The 25,206-nt window shown below is 45.6% G+C and overlaps 1 protein-coding gene across 1 annotated transcript in view; it reads left to right on the forward strand.

The window, feature by feature from the left end:
- Positions 1–25,206, forward strand: part of LOC142311702 (thyrotropin-releasing hormone receptor-like) — a 185,533-nt gene that overhangs the window by 1,469 nt on the left and 158,858 nt on the right. Inside the window, exon 2 of the mRNA XM_075350344.1 lies at positions 1–218. This exon is cut by the window's left edge and continues 673 nt beyond it. Coding sequence (XP_075206459.1) covers positions 1–218 — 218 coding nt within the window. The remainder of the gene's footprint in view (positions 219–25,206) is intronic.

Here is a 25,206-nt window from a genome sequence, read left to right on the forward strand (position 1 = left end):
CTCCCATTTACTTTTTGGACTTCACCATTTTCTATGTGATACCACTGGTCCTGGCAACGGTCCTGTATGGCTTGATAGCCCGGATCTTGTTTATGAACCCATTGCCTTCTAACCCTCAGGACTTGAGCAGAGTGAGCTCCAAACACCACGGGAAACCCTACAATTCCATTAAGCTTTCATGCAAAGGAAACAAAAATACAGTCAGTTCCCGAAAGCAAGTGAGTAATATTTTATTTATTACGTGCTCATTTCCTAACCCATCTTTTATGTGCATGTTTTCTAAAATTGCTATCAGAGTCGATACTGGAAGGACATTGTATTGTTCAATTTATAAAAGACTCCCAAATACACAATTAGGGTTTTTTGTGTAAATCAATGATTTCTATCTATCCAGAGAGGATAGTGTTTTACATGGTCTGATCATACCACATCTCCTGGGCTGGGGAGGAAAAAAAAAAAGAGTATACAGACGTTACAGCATGGGATCACAGCTGATTCTTTTTGTGAGGTAAAACATTTCTCTGCACAGAAACATTTTTTAAAAACAGGCAGAGAAATGTTTTACCTCACAAAACGAATTAACTGTGATCCCATGCTATAATGACTGTACATAGAAGGGGCACAATTATAAAATTGTACTATGTACTGTGTAATGACCGTATCTGAACGTACAGGGACATGTTATGATCATACCACATCTTCTGGGCTTGTGAGGGAGCAAAAGAGAATATACAGATAGCACAGCATGGGATCATAGCTGATTCTTTTTGTGAGGTAAAACATTTCTCTGCCTGATTTTAAAAAATGGTTTTACCACAAAGAAAGAATTATTTCCAATCCCATATTGTAATGTCTGTATACTCTCTTTTGCGTTCTCCCCTGCCCAGGAGATGTGGTATGATCAGACCATGTTCGTGTACGGTCAGACACAGTCATTACACAGTAAACAGCAGAGACACATATATAAGATTATCTCAGTACAGGAACATTTTTTTAAAATACATCCAATTGTAGAACTTATAATTATTCCAGGATCTATAGATTAAAATTAGCTTAGTTCATGGGAAAACTCCATTAAAGGAAGAAGTAGCCTCAAGTTTTAAAATGTGGGGGTTGAAGATAACCTCCAGAGTGAGACTGAATTCTGCTCCACTGATAAAAAGCCACTAGAAGGGAAGACTAGAAGGCAACCTGGGTTCAGAGGGTGTAGACCAGGGAAGATGGTATCCACCTTTAGTACTGGGAGAAATTCTGGACATCCAATTACAGTATATTTTGCCATTTCTGCAATTGATCCAGGCATTTCCTAATAACATCCATGTGTGCCATCCCCCATCCAATCACACGCTCTGTCAGAGAGGTATGGCCTTACGTGTGTCCCACGCAGCAGTATCATCCATAATGCAGAATATACATGTGCTCTTCCACAATAATAATAATAAAAACCGTACAAACAAATGTAATCAAATCCAAGCCTGAAGGACTGATTACATATTATGCCACAGTCACAACCATCTATATTCAACAGGAGGCAACATCTGCTAGAGGAGATCCTGCACCCAACACGGCTTCATATGATAATGACAAAAATAAATTGTTTCTGCTTTTAAAATCAAATGCGTCTTGATACTTAAAGGAGTGGAAAAATCTTCAAGAGGATGAAGTGATTGGATTATCGAGGGAGATAATTAGACGGTCATTAGTGTGACCATCAGCAATTTCATATAATCACATGGAGACATAAGTTCGAAAGTTAAAAAACATCCATATTTTATTTCTTCCTTTAAAGTAACACAAACAAGTATATCAAGTGCTTAGAATAATCTATTAAATACCGACATAATGAATATAAACCACGAGAGCCATCAATATGAACATACATCAATACACATATAGCTACCACATTACTCCTCACGTATTCCAATGTAGCCATCAGGTGCCTTGTCTTCCTCAATTAGTGCCAGTCAGCAAATTCCTGGACCAAAACAAATCCCACTATATCAAATATAAGCCAGTTCCGCACCCTAATAACGGGTGATACTGTAGCAAAGCTGCAACTTACCCCTATTTAAATACAAAGTTCCCAACGCGTTTCACCCCTGCCACAGGCTCATCAGAGAGATGAGAAGTAGACAAACCAACATCCCAAGTGCTCTCCAATGGTGGTCTTTGAGGGAGAAAACACTTAATTTGTTGGTTCGTCTACTTCTCATCTTTCTGATGAGCCAGTGACAGATGTGAAATGCGTAAGAGTCTTTGGAAACTTCAAGATCTCTGTCATACCATGAGTTGAGTCCTAGAATAGATGTAGGTTCCAGCGTCAAAGTGGTCATCACACTTATTAGGTTGGAAAACCTGTTTATAGCTGACATACTGGGTTTAGTTTTGGTCCGCAAAATTTCTGACTGGCACTAATTTAGGAGGACTGTGCACCTGATGTCTACACTAGTATATGTGTGGGAGTTTCCTACAGAGATAATGTGGTAACTATATGTTTTTAAAGGCTGTGGTGGTTTATATATATATTATAGAAGGATTTAGAAAGTTATTCTGAACACTTTATATACTGGCTTAAATCATCCATGCTAGCTCAACTTGCTGAGTTGACAACTATCTTCCCTGACCTACAATCATTGGGCTGAAAGGTATTATAAGTATTATTATGGTGCCTTTTATTCCATGGCGCTTTACATGTGAACAGGGGTATACATGATCAAAACAAGTACAATACTCATGAACAATACAAGGTACATACTGATGGAGGAGAGAAGACCCTCCCCACGAGTCAGGAGATGGGTGAGGATACAGCTACTCACTTAGGGGTACTTCACACACAGCGAAATCGCTACTGAGATCGCTGCTGAGTCACGGTTTTTGTGACCTCATTAGCGATCTCGCTGTGTGTGACACTGAGCAGCGATCTGGCCCCTGCTGTGAGATCACTGCTCGTTACACACAGTGCTGGTTCGTTTTTTTTATTGTTGCTCTCCCGCTGTGACACACAGATCGCTGTGTGTGACAGCGAGAGAGCGACGAAATGAAGCAAGCAGAGAGCAGGAGCCGGCATCTGGCAGCTGCGGTAAGCTGTAACCAAGGTAAACATCGGGTAACTAAGGTGGTTACCCGATATTTACCTTCGTTACCAGCCTCCGCAGCTCTCACGCTGCCAGTGCCGGCTCCTGCTCCCTGCACACGCTAAGCTAAGCGGTGTGCGCTGGTAACTATGGTAAACATCGGGTAACCATACCCGATGTTTACCTTAGATACCAGTGTCCGCAGCTTCCAGACGCCGGCTCCGTGCAAGTGCAGCATCGATTGCACGTCACTGCTGGCTGGGGGCTGGTCACTGGTCGCTGGTGAGATCTGCCTGTTTGACAGCTCACCAGCGACCATGTAGCGATGCAGCAGCGATCCTGACCAGGTCAGATCGCTGGTGGGATCGCTGCTGCGTCTCTAAAGTGTGACGGTACCCTAATTTAACAACTATCTAATCAGATCTCCACTTGTTGAGTCGACCTTCACTCATAGATATCTTTCCTAACATCCACTCATTTGGCCAATAGCTGTCTCCCTCGACCTCTGTTTGTAGAGTTTATAGCTATTTCCCCTGACCTCCACTTCTTCAATCCCTGACCATCCACTTTTTATCCACCAGTTATCTTACCCAAGCTTCACTTATTAATATAAAAACTATATCCCCCAGCATTCACTTATTTGGTCAACATCTGTCTCTCCAGACCACCACTGGTTGAGTTGACATCATTCTCCCCTGATCTCCATTGATTGGGCTGAAAGCTATCTCCCTTGACATCCACCAATTTGTTCAAGAGCTGTCTCCTTCCATTTTCCCCTCATTTGTGGAACAGCTATTTCTTCTGTCCTCCACTTGTTCATTCCACAGCTATATCTCTGATCTATACTCCAGCTGCTAGCTCTCCCCCCAACCATCACTGATTTGACTGACAGCTATATCCTTTAATCATCCCTAATTTGGTTGACAGCTCTCGTAATCTCTACTCCATTAGCTGACAGTTATCTAAATGACCTTCTAGTTGTTGTGACTTTGGTAGGACAATAGCATAATGAAGCCTTGATTTATGGTCTTCATACAAAAATGACAAATCTGGGGCTGCAGAACAGATTGACTTCACCAGCCTACTGCGTCCCCAAATGATGACATTGGAGAGCATTGGATTTTACCTTTGCTTTTGTTCCTATGACTTACAGACGGACTTACATGGAATACTAATGGCCTCTTTTAGTCGTTGCCACCTGTTCCACTTTTTGTTATGCCCACTTCGCTTGTACAACTCTTGCATCTAGGCTCAGCACAGATTATTATAAATACGGTAAATTACATCGGTAATCAAAGGATTATACTCTTATCTACTCACAGTCTCCATGACTAAATAAATAAATAAGTATATATATATATATATAGTATTTAGATACTATATAGTAATAATGTGACTACTATACAAGAGTAGAGTATACGTGTAGCATCAAATAGGAGATCTGCTCTGGGAGTCTCTTTTGTTATGAGTTTCTCTAAAAATAAAGTACCCTCAAGAATTAAGGCTAGAACTGAAGTAAAGTCCACACAATGGAAAATGAAGCATTATGCAGCGTCCATCCATAGACATTTATGGACTGTCCAGGCAATGCATGGACGTACCAAGTCTTGCAGAGCAAAAGACACTCTTGGTAGCCATTTTCTACTTAGAAGTGATCCTAAAAAGGGATCTACTTGTAAGTTAGGTACAAATATGTAGGAAATGCAGGGATAGCAGACTAATCATAGCCAAGTTTGTCATTTTGCACAAGTAGGGAAGCTCAAGAGTTTAAATGCAAAACTATCCTTTCTAAATCTATGTTTATGCACATTCACCATACTGTGAGGACATCAGTTCCTAAGTTTGGCTGCCATATCACCGACCCATCTAACAGAAATCCCCATCTGTATCACTATCCCCACAGACTGCCACGAAACCACTGTACTTATGAGTATAGGTGTAGACATTGATGTGAATGGTGATTTGGATTCTTATCTCATATATTGCTGAGTGTATGGTCTAATGAAGATTTTAGGGGTTAACACTACATTCCTGTTAGCAGCTGTATTTAATACAAGCAATGATCTGATGCTGTAATTGGTCTAAATTAATCAACAGGAACAATCTCATTCCCCAGCGTTCTAATATGTGTAAACTGTGTGTCAAAACAAAAGTCACATCTTCTCATAGAAATGGTCTTCAATATAAAGAGATGTCACTCCTACGGCGAATCAAAGTCCAGCGAGAAATTCTGACTAGTTCAGAGCCACTGAGCGATGGTGGTCCCCATTCAATATGCCACACAACCCTAACTAGACTTTTTAATTTATAAGTGGAGTGTCCTAATAGTTGTGCCGACTGCTGGATTACACAACCGTGTTCCCCTCCTATGGACAGCGTAAGGGGTACTTTGCACACTACGACATCGCAGGTGCGATGTCCGTGGGGTCAAATCGAAAGTGACGCACATCCGGCCTCACTGTCGATATCGTAGTGTGTAAATCCTTTTTGATACGATTAACGAGCACAAAAGCGTCGTAATTGTATCATCGGTGTAGTGTCCGACATTTTCATAATTTCGCTGCAGCGACAGGTATGATGTTGTTCCTCGTTCCTGCGGCAGCACACATCGCTGTGTGTGAAGCCGCAGGAGCGAGGAACATCTCCTTATCTGCGTCACCGCGGCTCACGCCGGCTATGCAGAAGGACGGAGGTAGGCGGGATGTTTACGTCCCACTCATCTCCGCCCCTCCGCTTCTATTGCCCGCCTCCCATGTGACGTCACTGTGATGCCGCACGACCCGCCCCCTTAGGAAGGAGGCGGGTCACTGGCCAGAGCGACGTCGCAGGGCAGGTAACTGCATGTGAAGCTGCCATAGCGATAATGTTCGCTATGGCAGCTATCACTAGATATCGCTGCTGCGACGGGGACTATCGCGCTCGGCATCGCAAGCATCGGCTTGCGATGTCGTAGTGTGCAAAGTACCCCTAAGAGTCAGCTCACACTTGGCAGATTTCTTTATCTCCCTTGGACTTGCCATGTTATCAGGTGGTCAAAAATCTATACAACTGCCCATTGCAGCTGAGTATTGGAGTAGTCTCAAAAGAAGCTAGTACGATATTTCTATAGTTGCTTTTATTATTGGGGCTTTGTGGTTAGCTCATATGAAAGTATTGTGTCTGTCAATATTATTAGGGTCCTATGTCTAGTATCTTTAGAGTGAGCCTCGTAAGAAACACTGTTGACACTATTATTAAGGTATTGTTAATAGTGCCCGTTTGGAAGTATTGGAGGTGGCATCATTTGGAAGCTTCTTTAGGTGATACCAATATGGACTTACTATGGGTAGTGCCCTTATGAGGGTACTGTGGTTGGCATTGCATTATGGCTGTGCTGTGGCTGACTCTAATGGTGGCACAATAATGAAAGTACTATGGGCATCATCGTTATAGCGGTATAACGTATTGCACCTTTATGAAGGGGTAACAAAGCTGTTGAAGACACTGTGAATGACACCCTTATTGAGTTACTGAGGGTGGCATCTCTACGAAGATACTGTGGATAGCATCAATATGGTAATGCTGTTAGTGGCTTCATGATGTAGGTATTATGTATGACATCCTTATGGAGATACTTTGGGTGGCATCATTTGGGTTGTGCTTTGGATGTTTCCATGATGGAGGTACTGAACTTGACATCTCTATGTAAATACTGTAGGTGGCACTATTATGTAGGTACTGTGGGTGGCACCATTATATAGGTACTGTGGGTAGCACCATTATATAGGTACTGTGGGTGGCACTATTATGGAGCTACTGTGGGTGGTATTATTATGTAGATACTGTGGGTGACACCATTATGTAGGTACTGTGGGCAGCACTATTATAGAGCTACTGTTGGTGGTATCATTATGTAGATACTGTGGGTGACACCATTATATAGGTAATGTGGGTGGCACCATTATTTAGGTACTTTGGGTGGTACCATTATGTAGGTACTGTGGGTGGCTCTACATTGTAGGTACGATGGGTGGCACCGTTATCTCAGTTGTATCTCTCATGCTGTGCTGTACAATGTAATACCCACAGTCCATTGAAGAATATCAGTGTCCGCAGCCTGCTCGCTATAGCTCCTTTATATCAGCAGCTGACGTTTTCGGCGTTGTGGCTCTTTAGAGGGACAACATTGAGGAACATGCAAGTGTTTACTGGGGATAACGTGAGCATATTACTACTATCAGTGAGCGCCAGAGAAATTAAGCAAAGGTTTTTTTTCCAGGCAGGCTGCCAGACGCATGACTTGTTTGATATGGTGCCGAAGTCGTCACATTAGAGGCTTTTTCTTGGATGTCTCTTTGTGTACAGCCACCATAGATAATACCATCCTCATTTAATATTTTTGTAGCGTAGGTTTCTTTTAAAGGAAAAGCCTACCAAAAGCATCAGTGCATATGTAAGCAAACAATGTTTTTTTAAAGACACAAGGAGGATATTAGTAATTATTTGTTAATTTACTTGGTTTTTAAAGTGTAGAAAGTTCAAAAATATAAGCAAATTAGCATTAAAGTTTGTAACTTTTTACACCTCCTGTAGTGGTGAGAACCATGATCATGGCTGGTTCGGAGGAGGCTGGGCCTCCTGCAGACTGACAGCCTAATTTCTGGCAACAATGTTGCTCAAAGCTGTACCAGTTTTAAGAGGCAAGCTCCTCTCCATAGATTTGACTCCTAGTACTCCGGCTCACTCCAATTAGTATATGACACGCCAGGCCGAAGAGGTTTCCCCAATTGTATGTGACATAACATAAATAAGCATCAATGGGACCTCATCTGGAAGATGCAGATCAGTTCTGGGCAACATTTCAGAGGAAAGATACCCCGGAGTTAGAAAAAGTACAAAGAAGAGCCAAGGAGGAGCTTAAAGGGAACCTGTCACCACTTTTTTTGGCTATAAGCTGCGGCCACCACCACCGGGCTCTTATATACAGCATTCTAACATGCTGTATATAAGAGCCTAGGCCGCTGTGACAACATAAAAGAACACTTTATAATACTTACCTAACGGTCGCTCTGCGGTGGTTGAGGGCCTAATGGGCGTCTCCATTGTCCGGTGCGGGCATCTCCCCTTTCGGCCATCTTTGGCTTTTTTCTGAAGCCTGTGTGCATGACGCGACTACGTCATACACACTCGCCGGTCCTGTGCGGCTAGAAAAGAAGGAGAACAAAGACGGCCGACAGAGGCAGCTCCGTCACCAGACAACGGAGACGACCATTAGCCCCTCATCCATTGCAGAGCGACCATTAGGTAAGTATTATAAAGTGTTTTTTATATTGTCACAACGGCCTGGGCTCTTATATACTGCATGTTACAATGCAGTATATAAGAGCCCGGTGGTGGAAGCCGCAGCTTATACACCAAAAAAGTGGTGACAGGTTCACTTTAAGACCCCCAGAAATGTTAGACTAACGTTGTCTGAAGCTGCTGATATCGGCTGACAGTGTAATGTATATAGGGGCCTCGCTATTTCGGACTGCCATTTCTTCTCTGTTAGATAAACCACCGCGAGTTAGGCAGCAGCGCTCTCATAGAGCAGGGAGAGATAGCCATATCATTGTTCGGCCTACCGACATCTTTTGTGTATGGTGGGCTTTAGTTAAAAGAAAATACTAAAAGATGCATTATGAAATACATGTCACTGTTTTTTTAATTAAAGAGAACCTGTTAGGTCTAATATGCACCGAGAACCACGAGCAGTGCTGGGTGTATATGTCTAATCCCTGCCGTCCCTGTATCTAGCATAGATAAAGAGATCTTTTAAAAAAAGTATTTCTAAAGATCCTTTATGAAATGTTTATGAGGCCAGGGACTAGTCCCAAGGGTGTTGGTTCCCTTGGCTAGTCGGCCCCCTTTGCATGTTAGCACGCCACTGTGGGCATGCTAACATGCTAATGAATGTGCAGCTTCGAGACTTTTGATCATGCGCACTGAGCCGAAATGCAGCATTGCGCGAGGTGGCAGCAGAGAGGTGAGAGTGACTACGCCTCTGATGCCTGGCATGCTTACATGCTAAGGAGGCCAACTATCCAAGGGAACTAATGCCCTTGCAACTAGTCCCTGGCCTCAGTCATTAGCATATCATAAAGGATCTTTAGAAATACTTTTTTCTAAAGATCCCTTTTTCTATGCTACTATAGGCTGAGGCAGTTAGGCAGGTATTACACCCAACTGCTTGCAGTTCTGGATGCATACAGGACCTGATAGGTTCCCTTTAAAGGGACCCGTCAGTTTTTTGGGGTTATAAACCATGCCCTTCAATGTGGAGATCATGTGAATGGGGTTCCTACATCCTCCTTATATTCTCACAGGTGCCCCTCCATAACTTTGAAAAAGTGTTTTATACATATCTTGTACTCCCTGTTTATTGTGTGGTCCAGTCCGATGAGCGAATGCAGATTTCGATTAGCGCCACAATGATCCCTTCTATGTAGATGGAATTACATTATTACATGACTTCGGAGCAGGAAGTCTCACACGTTTGCAGGCGCCGGCTTCACTTGTACGTCGCCAGTGATGTACGCCTGCTTGTCTCTGATTCTACCGAGCAGGTGCGAGACTTTCAGCAACCCGGAGTTGATGTAGAGAAGCCATCCACTTCCATTCAGCTAGAAGAAGCAGCTTTTGAATGAAGCGGGGCAGCACTGATCATAATCTGAATTCGCCCATTCGACTGGACCATACCATTTACATCCAGCACATGACATGTATAAAACACTATTTTAGTGGTATGTAGGCTCACCTATAAGGATATAAAGGAGTTGAAGGAACCCCATTCAAATTATCTTAAAGGTGATGGGCATGGATTATAACCCAAAAACTGGGGTAAGGTTCCCTGTAAACTGCATACCTCCTTCACCAATTCTGGAACAGTTTCTTTTTTTTGCTCTTCCTTTTTAACATTATGCCCCCCATAAATAAAGATGCAAATTTTCCATGTTATCAAAGTAAGCTCTCTTTACCACCAATGGGTTTTCTGTCTAATACATAAGAGGATAGATCCTGCAGGGAAGGATGTGTACCGCGCTGCGGGCTTGGCTGCGACCGCCGAGCCGCTCGGATCCATGCTCGTACTGCGGGTGGTGGCTCGAGCCTCTCACGGACCCGGGGACACGTCGCTCTGCAAGGGAGTTGGCGCTACACGCGGGTACTTGGGTGAGGAGTTCCACGGTTGGGGCCGCGGTTGTTTGGTTTGGATTGTAAGTTCGTGACGCCACCCATGGGTTGTGGTGATTGTAGACCCCACCGCTGCGGTGAAGGTATGTGGGCTCCCGGGAGCGGTGTAATGGTGCAGCTAGGTGTTGACCCCTCCGTTAGTCCCGGGGCCCGGTTGGGAGAGCCGGGGTGCAGGGTGAATTGTTGCGGTGCGGCGTGGTGCGGTGCCTAATGGCACTGTTGTACTCACTCTGACACAATACACTGAAGTCTCTGGTAAACCAAATGGAGTGATGAACGGGGCCCACAGCCGGCTGCAGCTTCTCCCAGAATAGGTTGGTGGTTTTCGCCTTTCTCCTGCACCTCTGTGTGTAAATTTTTGACTCTTATGCCTAGACACCGGTAGTCCGCTCCCCAACTTGTATATGCCGTAGGAGCCCGTTTGCCAACAGACGCTGGCCCCTTGGGTCTCTATGCCTTGGCGGTGTCTTTACCCTGTATGGTTGGGCTGTTGTCTTCTAACGGGACTTGTGTGGGATAGGTCCTTAAGTCCAGTCCGCAATCAGTTGATTTAACCTGTCGGTTCAGGGCTTTGTCTGGGTCTGAGTACCCCTCCTGGTGCTCCGGTTTCCAATCGGTTCCCCGGTTCGGTACCGGCGGGCTACCGCCCGACCCCGGTCCCTACGGTTCCACCAGCTGTAATCCCAGCTCCTGCAGGCGGCCACCACCGTCTTCCTCCTTGCCAATGGTGACTGGGCTCCGACCCAGCCACCGGAGTAGTCTGTTGGCAGGCCTGGGCACAGGACTGCCCTTGAACTCAACCTCTCTCCTTCACTGTCAAAACTACTCTGCACTGTCAACTTGAACTTGTGTCTGTGTTTTCCTGCCTCCAGTCCTGTGAACTCCTCGGTGAGTGGAGCCAACCGCCTGGCTCCGCCCCCCTGGTGTGGACATCAAACCTGGAGGGTGGTGACAAGGTTTTTAGTTTGACTGATGTCACCTAATCGGGAGGGGGTGTGGTGTTGTGTGTGACTACCTGGGATGACCTGACTAGTCCAGGGCATCACAGATGCTTCTGGTAACAACACCACACCATGATCAAGAGGTGAGGATCCAGAATAGCCGTGCCCCCCTTTGTTAACTCAGAATTTCTTAATATTTGTGAAAATTGGTTTATTAAACTAAACAACCCCTGTAACGGGGAGTTTGATTCAGAAGACTTACGGTCACTACCCTTTTCAATAGCGATGCGTCCAACGGTAGGACCTTCATCTCTTAGCTAAATTATGAAGGTATGACAAAGAAATTGGAGGACTTTTGGAGGCCTCAGTAGTGCAATGCTTTATTTTCCCTGTGGAGATGCTGCAGGAAAATTACACATCATCTGGGCCTTGAAGGCATCACTTAATTGCTTATCTCATTTGTAAGAAGTCTAATTACATAATTATTACATCTAGGCCACCTGCAATAAGATGACATCCTACATTCTTAGCTTCATGTGTCTTCCTTTGGTAATCATTTTTCCCAGTATTGAGCCTTAGATCTGTGTCCTGATAATTTCATTAGGGAACAGAACTGAGATTAGTGACTTGTCTTTGGCGCCCACACAGTCCTGGTTATGGGTGGGATGGGATCTATTACTGTATATTGATGAATCTGTGTACATGATGGTGAGGAGCAAAGATGTTTCTTGTGACATTGGGATGTCATTCTATCTCTGCACTAACATATAAACTTACAAATACTTTTTTTTTTATAATTTTGTCCAATATGGAAAGTTATGAAAGTTATTAAGCACAATCCCATGTAAGTGGCTTCCAAGACCCTGCTTTTCGCCAGCTTATTTGCTGCATGGATCTCAGAACTCGCTCATTTGACATGCAGATGATGAGTGTTGTGCTCATCAGAACATTCCCCTGCAACAGCTTATCCCCGGGGGGAGTGATACACAAGGACTGACTTTTTCACTACCATCATTTGTACTCCAAATGAGTACGTTCGGATATTAGAGTAGCAAAAGGCAGGCAAATAGATAGGAAAAAGCAGGGACTTGGAGGCCATGTCCCATGAATGAAGAAAAATCTCCTAATAAAGTGATTTGCAAAATGTCAGAACGTTCTATGCTGGACAGAATAATTTAAAAAATAATGAAAGTTTAGTTGTAGGAAAAGTGAGAGCTATCCGATATGTTTGTGATTACACATATCTGTTAATACTCAAACCCTACATGGCAGGACCTCTAACCCCCATCCTCTTGTTAACTAGGTACAAGGAGTGCCAGGTAGTGAATGGCAAGCCTTTAAAGGGGTTGTCCGGGAATTTAACATTGATGGTCTATCCTCAGTACATGTTTAGTGGGAGTGTGACACCAAGTACCCCTGCCAACCGGCAGCTGAAGCTACTCAGTTGCAGAGATGTGCAGCACAGCACATCCACTCCCTGTTGCTTTGAATAGGGGGTGGATATGCAGTACCCAGCAGTAGCCACCATACGGTTGACAGAATTGTGCTCCGTAACTGAGTAAGTCCAGCTGCCGGCAACCCCAGGAATAGCTGATCGGTGAGGGTGCTGTGTATCACACTTCCACTGATGAGACATTGATGACCTAACCGGAGGATAGGTCATTAAGGTTAAAGTCCAGAAAACCCCTTTAACATGACTGCCACTAAGAATTTCAGGAGCCCATACTGTAAAAAGGTTCGGCCCCCCTTGAGACTCTGCCAACACTCCACTTTAGCTACGCCTCCACCCCTCAAACCTTCCACAGTCTCACCGCCTCTTTTGGAAATATATGTGTGTATATATATATATATATATATATATATATATATATATGTGGCGCCCTGGACAAGCCAGGGGCCACAGAGAACAACACCAACACACCCCACACTCCCGGTCAGGCACACCAAAGTCAGACAAAAACCCTTGTTGCCTTCCTCCAGGGGCTGATGTTCACACCAGGGGGTGGGCCCCGCCCACCGAGGAGTTCACAGTCCTGGAGGCGGGAAAAGTAGGGCAGATAGAGTTTGGAGGTGAAAGTGGAAGGAGGAAAGTGGTAAAGGAGCAGACAGAAGTTGGTCCGGGTGTGTGGCCCGGACGGATCAGCAAGGTTGGCAGACGGTGGTGACTGCAGGAGTGGCCTATTGGAGCTAACCGTAAGGACCGTGGACGGGCGGTTGCCCGGCGCTACCGGACCGGTACGCAAAGAGAAGCCAGCACCACCCGGCAGGGACTTACGGACCCCGGCAAGGCTAGGAGTCGCCGTGAATTTGCCAAATCCGTTAGTGAAGGGAACCTCCTGGGTTTCCCAGCAGCCAAGTCCCGACAGAAGGCAACTGTCCAACCGAGAGAGGGAAACACAGTCATCGCCAAGGCTAAAGTTCCCAGGGCCAGAGCCTGCGGGCAAAAGGGGCTCCTTCAGCACCCATCCAAGCTGGGGAGCGGGTTACCGGTGGGAACCCATTGGAACCGTTACACTACATAGGTGCAGGGAAAGGCAGTCACCATCAACCTGCCGAGAGAAACAACACCGCAGCCGTCTGTGGGACCCGTCCATCCAGCCGTGTTTTACCGAGAACTGTGTCCTCATCATTGACTGAGTGAGTACCACCGTGCCGTGTGGCACAGCGCTGCCCCCACGACCCTGCACCTCACCAGGCCCCGTAACCCGCCTGCCATCCATCCCTACCCCATCACTGGGCCCCGGGACAACCAACCCCCTACCCACGGAGGGGAGAAGTAACATCCAGGCTGCTCCCTGTCATCGATACCGGGATCCCCGGTCCAGAGCAGCGGTGGTGTCACCAATATCACCACAACCGTGGGTGGCATCACGGACAATAACCAAATCCCCACCATCCAATCCCCACCCTTTTCACTCACGGGCGAGGAGCGCCGCTCGAGTCCCCGGGATCCGGCCCACCGCTCGAGCCACCACCGAGCAGCAGCAGCCGCAGCAGCCGCGGCCGGACCCTAGCAGTGGGAGAGCGCAGCGTCCCCTCCTCCGCCCGCGACATATATATATATATATATATATATATATATATATATATATATATATAGCAATCTTCAGCTCAGTTTTAGAGCTTACTTTTTCCTGCTGGCTTCCGCGTCTTCGCCACCTCCACTTTGCCTGCTGCAGTGTGATGAGGTCGCAGAGTGATGACCTTATCACGCTGCTGCACTCTGGCCGTGGGATGACGCGCCGGCGCTCTGCTCTACTGACCTTGCGTCCATCACGTGGTAAAATTGCATGTGATGGCCCTTTGCATGCAAATTATCCAGTGTAGTGACCAAAGCGACACTGCCGGGGTCTTAATAAAGCTAAGTAATTACCCTGGGCCCCCCTCTTCATTGGGCCCTATACACCAGTCATGGTTGTCCTGCTCACATGGCGCCCCTCTTTAGACAAGACTCAAGACAAGTCACATATTTTTATCCGTACGTTAACTATTTACAGTTCTTTGACAGGAAGTTGGCATTCACACTCTCTAGTCCTTGTACAGCCTCCTCTATGCCACACTATTGTTCAGGACTTTTAGCGTGGAATCTAAAAGTACAGATTGCTTCTGCTCTTGTCTGGGAATGAACTGCTCCTCTTGCCCTTCTTGGCTATAATCACGGCACACCTTGACCTTAAGCTCGCCAAGCGCCAGTCTCATGCCACACTCTTGGCATCACACCACAATCTCTCACAGACTAGTTGTGCTAGTTCTCCGGGCTCTACAGCAAGTCTCTGATTATTTCCTTTGTGCTGACTTACTATGGGGGACGCTCTTTGCCAGGGCAGTTTTTACCTTCACCCACATATAGGTGGACAATGCTTCTTCTGCCTGGAACAGGCACAGAGGCAGTCTTATCTCTGTCACCTGAGTCAGCACACTATAATATGAAGAGTGCATGACTCCCACTTACAAATTGTGGGTTATTTTAGCTAGCGAATCAACTACTTGCTCCACATGACTTCTGCAAGGAACTCTGGCGTGAAGCCAGCCCCTAAGTACCTTAGGCCAAGTCCAGGTTGCAGCCTTTTGTTAACGCCATACACACATACTCTGCTCAGTGTCACTCCCAAGTAAACAATTGTCTTAAAAGGGTCATCTGAGACTAACATATCGATGACTAATTCTTAAAAAATGACATCAATATTAGATACGTGGGAGCAACTTGAATGGGAGATAAACTTCAGTATCCATCATCAATTAGCTGCAGTGTAACATTGATTACATTCGGCAGAAGCAGATATCAGCTTGTCTCTTGGGTGCAGTGTATCGGACCTTCACTGATCTCTTATTGATGACCTATCCAAATGTCATATGTTGCAATGTGTAATATGTAGGAGAGGACAGCTAGGGTGTACCACTTACAAGCTAATCTCTCAGTCCTATATGCTCTCATGTTCCCATGAACCAGGTAATTCCTTTAAGTGCCCAGAAAACTGCCTTAGGCCCCCTTGACACGTCCGTGAAAATCACGCACGTTTTTCACGGACGTGTCAAAGGTGCATATTGCCCTCCGTGTGCCGTTTTTATGGCACATGAGGTCTCCGTGTGTTATCCGTGATAATACACGGAGATTGGGAACTTTCTGTTCACCTGTACCTGGCGTTGCTGTCCGTGGTGCTGATCTTCGGTCTCCGGTCCTGCCGACTCCCTGCTGCTTCTTCCGCCCCCGCAGTGGAGTAAATATGCGATGAGCATAATGAGTGGGGGTCAGAAGCGAGTGACAGCAGCGGCAGAGACAGCAGCACTGGGGACAGGTGAGTATAGAATTTTTTTTTTTTAACCAACTCGTGTGTTTTCTCCAGGGTGTCTCACACGGATCACATCCATGCGGTTCGTGTACCGTGATGGCGGAGAAAAACGGACATGTCTACAGGCACACGTATGTTCCACTTGTACACACAGTCCATAGGAAAACACGCACGTGTGCGCAGACCCATTGATTTTAATGGGTCTACGTGTGCCCGTGTCTCCGGCACGTGAGGAAATGGACCAAACACGTACCGGAGACACAGACGTGTGAAGAGGGCCTTAGAGGGGATGCCCAGGTCTTTGAAAGAAGATCTAGACCATCAATCCATTTTCAACCCCTTACACACCACTTTTGCAGCCCAATGCATGTGACAGTAAAGTGGACTTTTGAATTGCTCCGGTAAGTTTTATACATTACAACTCTCAAAGGAGTTTCCCCAACGTTTTCCTAATCTATCCGGTCCATTAGTGATATATTGCCACCATTTATCATAGCAAGGCAGCTGCAAACATCAGTAAGACATTCAGCTCACCTGCATCTGACGTTAGGCACATTCACATTTCAGGAAAGCAACATTTTATATATACTCTTTAAATTTCTCCGTCTCGTACAAAGTCAGAAACGTTTGAGACGTTAGAGTCTACACTCTGCAGTGGTTCTTTATGCCTTTCTCTGTGAATACTTGGTAATATTTAGAAAATGTCAGCACTGCAGGGAAAATAGAAAGATCTGTCTGCAATTTTAGATTAGAAAATAAATGATCATCTGACATTTCCAAAGTAAGTAGAAAGTGCGGCCATGACCACAAAATAACATTTCTGTCCTTTCACAGAATACAGAAAATGCGCGTGTTACTGCATAGCTTAACCTACCATGCTGTGAACTAAATGTGTTACAGTCATGACCGAAAGTGTTGGCATCCTTGAAATTGTTCCAGAGTATGAAGTATTTCTCCCAGAAAATGATTGCAGTTACACGTTTTGTTATACACATATTTATTTCCTGAGTGTTTTGGAACAACACAAAAAGATAGGAAAAAGCAAATTGGACGTAATTTCAAACAAAACTCCAAAAATGGCTGGACAAAATTATTGCCACTTTTCCATAAGTGTGGGTAAATAACTTTATTTCAAGGCTGTGATGCTCGCTATGTGCGCACGCTGCGTTTTTTTACCGCATTTTGCGCATTTTTTGGGTGCGTTTTTGTTCTAAAAACTGCGTGAATCTCCTTCCCCAGCAAAGTCTTTTCATTTGTGCTGTCCACACATTGCAGGTTTTTTTAGCTGTGTTTTTGTGGTGACCACTGTAGCATGTCAATTATTTTTGCGTTTTGTCCCAGGGCTGGTATTTGGCCAGATACTGCTCCCCATATAAAGTCTATGGGGCCCAGAATCGGGCACAAAGAGGTAGGAGCAAGCGCTACATACTCACCGATCACCAGTTGGCTGTCACACTGCTGCCGTGGCAGCTCTTTCATCTTCCAGAGCGGCCGCTCATTAGGCTCATACATATTCACTCCTTCCCTGCTCACCAGTGGCTGTGATTGGTTGCAGGCAGACCCGCCCACACGCTTAGTGACAGCTGTCTGACTACAGCCAATCACAGACACCGGTGGGTGGGTCTATATCGTACAGTAAATTAAATAAATAAATAGTTAATATAAACCGACGTGCGGTCCCCCCAAATTTTGATAACTAGCCAAGATAAAGTCTCACAGCTGGGGGCTGGTATTCTCAGGCTGGAGAGACCCACGTTATTGGGAGCCCCCCAAGCCTTAAAATTTCAGCAAGCAGCCGCCCAGAATTGCCACATCCATTAGATGCGACAGTCCTGGGACTTTTCCCAGTTCATTTCGATTGCCCTGATGCGGTGGCAATAGGAGTAATAAGGAGTTAATAGCAGCGGCCCATAGCTGCCACTAAGTCCTAGCTTAGTGATGGCAGGCGTCTATGAGACACCCCCTCATCAGTAAGCTGTAAGGGAAAGTAAATAAACATAATAACCCAAAAGATCCTTTATTTGAAATAAAACACAAAAAAGCCCCCTCTTTCACCACTTTATTAAACCCTAAAACACCCCTCCAGGTCTAACGTAATCTACAAGAGGTCCCATGATGCATCCAGCTTTGCTACATCTGACAATCACAGAGAGCGTCTATAGAGCACGACCGCTCTCTGTGAGGGTCAGGCCGCAAGTGAAGTGAGCCGTGTGGGATCAGTGGTGACTTCAGCTGTCACTGTACATCACATCAGTGAAGTCACTGCTGATCTCACGCTCACTTCCGCGATGGCCGGATTTGCGGTAACAAGTGGAGGAATACAGCTATCACCGCACGTCACCTGACTGGAGTCCTCCACTTGTGACTGCATATCAGGCCGTGGCTGAAGTGAGCGCGAGATCAGTGGTGACTTCAGTCAGGTGATGTGCGGTGTCACCGAATATCACCCGAGTGATGTCAGCGCTAATCCCGCGGCTCACTTCAGTAGAGGCCTGACAGGTGGAGGATTCCTGCATTTTTTAAGCCAAAAACGCTGCTCAAAGTAGTCAAAAGCACTGCATCTTTGTGGTGACCACAAAGTTAAAAAATGCTGCATCTTTGCGGTTACTACAAGATAAAAACGCTGCATCCTTGTGGTAAAAAAAAAATGCAGCGTGCACACATAGCCTTAAACTCACCTGTAGCAAGTAACAGGTGGGATCAATATGAAAATCACACCTGAAATCTGATAAAAAGAGATAAAAAGAGGAGAAGTTGACTCTTGAATCTTTACATTGTCTGTGCCACACTATGGAGAAGAACAGAAAGAGGAGGACAGAAATCCCTGAGGACTTGAGAATTAAGGCTAGGTTCACACACTGCGTTTTTTTGACGCTGCGTTTTTGTGCGTTTTTTGCGGCAAAAAACGCACAAAAACGCACCCGCGGCAAAAAAAGCGGCAAAAAACGCACGCGTTTTTCCGCGATTTGGTGCGTTTTTTTGCTGCGTTTTGCTGCGTTTTTGCTCACTGCGTCTTTATGCGTTTTTTTATCAGTGAACAAAAAAAAAGGTCTGATGTCATTTCCTTCTTCAATGTGTTCTTCATTCTCCACTAGTGTATGCAGAAGAGCAGACAGCTGCAGAACTCCAAGGCTCAGCATGCTCCATCCAATAGTGTATGCAGGAGAGCAGACAGCAGCTGCAGAACTACAAGGCTCAGCATGCTCCATCCAGGACTGTATGCTTGAGGGAGAGTCAGGGGGAGCAGACCTACAAGGCTCAGCATCCTCCATCCAATAGTGTATGCAGGAGAGCAGACAGCAGCTGTCGAACTACAAGGCTCAGAATCCTCCATCCAATAGTGTATGCAGGAGAGCAGACAGCAGCTGTCGAACTACAAGGCTCAGCATGCTCCATCCAATAGTGTATGCAGGAGAGCAGACAGCAGCTGTCGAACTACAAGGCTCAGCATCCTCCTTCTAGGACTGTATGCAGGATTTCTTTGCCCCCCCAAACAAAAAAAATGACGTGGGCTTCGCCATATTTTTGTATGCTAGTCGGGTACAGCAGGCAGGTACGGGCTGCCCCCAACCCCCAGCTGCCTATTTGTACCCGGCTGGGAACCAAAAATATAGGGAAGCCCTTTTTTTTTAATTATTTCATGAATTTCATGAAATAATTTAAAAAAAAAAATGACGTGAGCTTCGCCCAATTTTTGAGTCCAGCCGGGTACAACTAGGCAGCTGGGGATTGGAATCCACAGTGCAGGGTGCCCATGCTTTCTGGGCACCCCCGCTGGGAATTGCAGTCCCGCAGCCACCCCAGAAAATGGCGCTTTCATAGAAGCGCCATCTTCTGGTGCTGTATCCAACTCTTCCAGCTGCCCTGATGCCGGGTGGCTCGCTGGGTAATAATGGGGTTAGGGCTAGCTGTATAGCTGGCCCTAAGCCCGAAATTCATGGTGTCACACCAATATTAGACATGGCCACCATGAATTTCTAGTAAAGATAAAAAAAAAACACAACACACAGAAAAATATTTTTATTAGATTTATCTAATCGTATGAATGTATATCTTACCATCATATAAAAATAAACACCAGACAATAGACAGTGATTGAAAAATATCAAAAGGATAAAAATCAAATTTGAATATCAAGATTTTCTATATATGCAATTGCGTTATCATTTACAATATAGAAATCCTTCTTGTCACCATGGTAGGATCTCAGGGGGCACTCCTCAACAATGTGCTGGATAGTTTGACGATCTGCTCCACAGTCACAGGTCGGAGAGTCATATTTTCCCCACTTATACATAAAATCTGCACAGACGCCAAAGTTTGTTCTGATACGATTTAGAGTAACCCATGTTTTCCTTGGTAGATTGAAGCCTGGTGGAGGGTTTTGTAAATTAGGGAACATTTGGGGATCACCTTCTACTACATTGACCCAAAGTTCTCACCATTTCTCCTCTAAATTGAAGTTTTGTTCATGCAAGGTGATTGCAGTTCGGATGGGTGGATGTCTTGATTTCAATCGTTGTAGTGTAACATTTCTGATATTTTGGTGTATTGGAAGTTTTTCATTATTCACTACTTTAGTGTACTCTTTAAGTAGGAGCTTTTGTCTTCTTAGATTTGCGGGTACGATATGACCCAGCACAGGTAACCAGTGAACAGGTGTAGGTCTAATAGCACCAGATATTATACGCAAAGAGTTGTTCAGCTGAGTGTCAATTAAGTTTACATGACAGCTATTTAACCATGCTGGAGCACAGTATTCTGCAGCAGAGTACACCAGGGCAAGAGTAGATGTTCTCAAAACAGATGTTGCCGAGCCCCATGAGGATCCACAAAGTTTCTGAATAATATTATTACGTGCTTTCAGTTTCTGTGCCAATTTATCCAGATGGGATTTAAAAGTTAGACTTCTATCAAGGGTTACACCTAAGTACTTAGGATTGAAATTGTGTTTAACAGATTGGCCTTCAAATTGTACTTTAAGTTCAGTCTTGGCACTTGCATTGTGTAAATGAAAGCAACAAACTTCCGTTTTTGATGGGTTAGGTTTTAATCTCCATTGTCGGAAGTACTTTCCCATTACACTAAGATCTTTTGTAAGAACGTCCTCTGCTTCCTCCATTGTTTTGCTTACCATAGCAAGTGCCCAGTCATCGACATATCCAAATTTCCGTGACACTGTTTTAGGAATATCAGCTAGGTACAGGGCAAACAGGAGAGGTGCCAGCACTGATCCCTGGGCCAGTCCGTTGTTTAAAGATTTCTTACAACTGGTTGAATCGCCCATAATAAGATGAAAAGTTCGATTTGCAATCATATTGTTCAAGAGGTACATAATTTTCTTACATGGAATCACCTTCAGAAATTTATATAAAAGTCCTTCCCTCCACACAGTTTCATATGCAGCAGAGAGATCGATAAACGCCACTGAAACTTTCTTGTTCTTCTGGAATTCAGCTTCAATAAGAGTTGTCAAAGCTAAGACTTGGTCACTACAGTTTCGAGCAGGTCTGAAGCCGGCTTGCTCTATAGGTATTGAGTCGAAAATCTTTAGACTGATCTTGTTATATATTAAGCGTTCTAAGAGCTTATATAAGCAACTCAACAAGGCAATGGGTCTATAGCTTGATGGATTATCTTCAGGCTTCCCAGGTTTTAACAATGCAATTATTTTGGCATGTTTTAATTTACTAGGGACTTGAGCATTCTCCATAATATCTGAGAAGAACTTTGCCATCCATTTTTTCGCATAAGGTCCACAGTTTTTGAGAAATTCAGGATGGATCCCATCAGAGCCGGGAGCTTTGTTAATTTTAGTTTCAGCAAGGGCGATTTCAATGTCACAGGTTGTAAAAGCACGTGAGTATTCTTCAGATGGTGCCACTGATGATTTTAGTAGCTTAAACTTACTTTTAACTTCTATGGTGTGAGCTCGGTCTTTTGGGCTTCTTGATATGTTCACAATATGTGCTGCAATTTGATTTGAAGTTATAGAATTCGTTTTGTGCTTTACTTTACAATTTCCTTCTAGTTTTCTTAAAAGAGACCATGCTTTTCTGCTGGACCTTTTAAAGTCCAAATTCTCAACTGTTTCCATCCATTTAATACAACGTGCTGCATTCAGTTTGTTCAACAATTCCTCACCAATTTCACCATCTTCACTCTCAAGAAATTGTCTGTACAGTTGTTCACATTCATCAGACCATCCTGGGATATATTCTTTGCGAAAGCCACGTGGTATTGATTTCTTTGCAGCTGTAAAAACTGCTTTACAAAACCGTTCATAGTTTTTACTGATTGGTGGTATCCAGCCGATACACTTATCAAGGTGATCTGCAAACTTCTTCCAGTTGGCTTTGGCAAGGTTCCATCGAGGACGCGGATACGACGTTACAAGAGGAATAGATACTCCAATGGTGATGATGACAGGGCGATGCTGGCTACGAGGGAACACATCGAGATGTAGACAAAGGTTGATTGTTTCTATTGCGTGAGACAAAACATAAGTCAGGATTGTATCCTCTCTGCCAGGCTGCTGACTGGAAAGTTGGAAAGTCCTTTTTTATTAGAAATAAAACACAACACAATTAGTGACTCCATCTTTATTGAAATAAAGAACCCCCCTCCGCAGTAATCCTGGGTCAAGGGTCCTGCGTCGTACAATCCGGATCCAATATCATCTGATCGGTTTGCTGGACGGCCAAGCGATCAGATGATGTGTCAGGTTCTAGGGGCTGAATCACATCAAACATCAGCTGACTGTATAAAAGCCGATTATACAATCGGCAGATGCATCAGTGCAAAAAAAAAAAAAAATACTCACTTATGTGCTGATTACCGGCAGCTCCTGGAGCGATGGGGCGGGAGTCTGATCCTGTCCGATCGCTGCAGCAGCTGCCGGTAATCAGGGATGAAGTCTCCTGACGCATCTGCTGATAGGTGAAGCCAGCCGGCCGCTGGCGTCAGCCCGAGACTTACGATCACCTGATGCGTCAGGTGACTGCATCAGGTGATCCATCGCCAGGTCCTGCATCTATCGTACTGCCCGGGGAGACTGCACACACCCGGAGCGGCGATACCGTGAGAGGAACTGGGAGCGGGCATGGCACCGGGAGGCTGCAGACAGGTGAGTATAACTTTTTTTTTTTTTTCTACTGTTCACTTTTGTTTTCGCAGCCGCTTCCACCTCCCGCCCAGACATGGCGCCGCACGGCAGCATACATGCCCAGGACGGGAGGTGGAAGCGGCGGTGACGGTACCGGGAGGATTCACGCTTCTGTGTTTACTGACAGAAGGAATCCTTTTCCCGTACAAGTCACTTTACTACCCACCTCCTGCGTTTATAGCTGCGTTTTTGGTCTTAGAAACGCACCAAAACGCACCAAAACGCAGCTATTTGCGTTTCTCATTGCGTCTTTCAACATCCCATTGCACTCAATGGATGAAAAGCGCAGTGAAAAACGCGGGAATAATTGACATGCTGCGTTTTTGTGGCACCACAAAAATGCAGCTGAAAAAAAACGCTGTGTGCAGACAGCAAAAATGAAAACTCATAGACTTTGCTGGGGAAGCAAAGTCATGCAGTTTTCTGAGCAAAAACGCACCCGAAAACTGCGCAAAAACGCCGCGAAAAACGCACTGCGTGAACTTACCCTAAAATTGTTAAAAAATGGCAACAATCTTTAGGTAACAAGTCCATCTCCGAAGATCTTCATGTACCTTTGTCCATAGTGTGCAACATAATCAAGACGTTTACCACCCATGGCACTGTAGCTAATCTCCCTAGATATGGACAGCAGAGAAAAATTGATGAAAGATTGCAACACAGGATAACCTTTATGGTGGATACGTAGCTCCAATCAAGTTCCAAATAAATTCAAGCTGGGCTGCAGGCTCAGGATGGTTCAGTGTCAGTCAAATGTGGTGGAGGTTCAGAGATGTTTTGGTGTTGTTTTGCTGCCTCTGGCATTTGGTGCCTTGCCTGTGATGTGCCCACAGGGTCGGGGGTTACTCGTCACTGAGCCGCAGTGCTTCTCCTGGGATGCCGCGGTGGCATTGCCCGGTTCCGTGACCCCGGGTGTCAATAAAATGGCTGGGGATCTGGACGATGGGGGTAGTTGTTCGTGACGCCACCTGTGGTGTGCGGCCAATATGAGCCTCCGCTGCATGACTTTTCTGCTGGTGTGGATGACTACGCAGCTCGGATGGTTCAGCTCTCCACAGGCAGAGCTGTGGCCCAAGGGAGAATGGTGGTGGTGGTAGTCTCTCAGACACTGATAGCGCTGCGGGTGCGATGGCGTGGGCATCTGCAGTATTGGGAAGACACAAGCGGTGCAGTTCAAGGTCTCTTTACTCACTGATCACACATTCAGCCGTTGGAAAGTGCCGATCCTCACTGTGGTGGGCTCCAGCCGATCCCGGATACTTTGGAGGTCTTTGGAGGCCCTTCTGTTAGTCTCTTTTCAATGGTCTCCATCCACCCGAGCTCCTGGGCCATGGAACGGTTCACGAGTGCTTGCTGCACTCCCCACGAACCCCGGGATTCCCCTTGTTTCCTAAGAACCCAGGTCGAGTTTCCCGCTCCAGACCACGGGCCTGAACTATTCGTTGCCTGCTACTCCTCCAAAGTGCGACCTCACGCGGACACTGTCCGGTGCAGTCTGCCTATTGTGTGTCAGATGGCTCCTACTTCCCCCTGTGGGTGTCCCGCCTCCCGGGTTCCTGACTAGTGGGCATGAGGTCTCATACCTCATGATGGCTACAGCAGCACCTACCCTAGCCCGGTCACAGTGACAGAACCCCCGTGTTATGTGTTGGTTATGGTTGTGGTTGTTACCAGTGTCGACCTCCTCGATATCCAAGACGAATACTGCACCTTAAGTGAGGTGCAGTACCCTGTGGCGCCTGAAGCCACAGGGGCGCCACACCTGTATGCAAGGCATCATGAAATCTGAAGAGTACCAAAGAATTTTGGGTCGGAACATAATGCCCAGTGTCAAAAAGCTGGGTTTGTGTCCTAGGTCATGGGTCTTCCAGCAGGACAATGACCCCAAACATACTTCAGGAAGCACCGAGAAATGGATAGAAACAAAGTGCTGGAGAGTTCTGAAGTGGCAGTGTGACGCCCTGGGCAAGCCGGGGGTCACAGGTCATGACACCACCACACCCTACACCCCAGTTAGGAACACCAAG

The sequence above is a fragment of the Anomaloglossus baeobatrachus genome, chromosome 5 (genome assembly GCF_048569485.1).
Source record: "Anomaloglossus baeobatrachus isolate aAnoBae1 chromosome 5, aAnoBae1.hap1, whole genome shotgun sequence".
Taxonomy (NCBI): Eukaryota; Metazoa; Chordata; class Amphibia; order Anura; family Aromobatidae; genus Anomaloglossus; species Anomaloglossus baeobatrachus.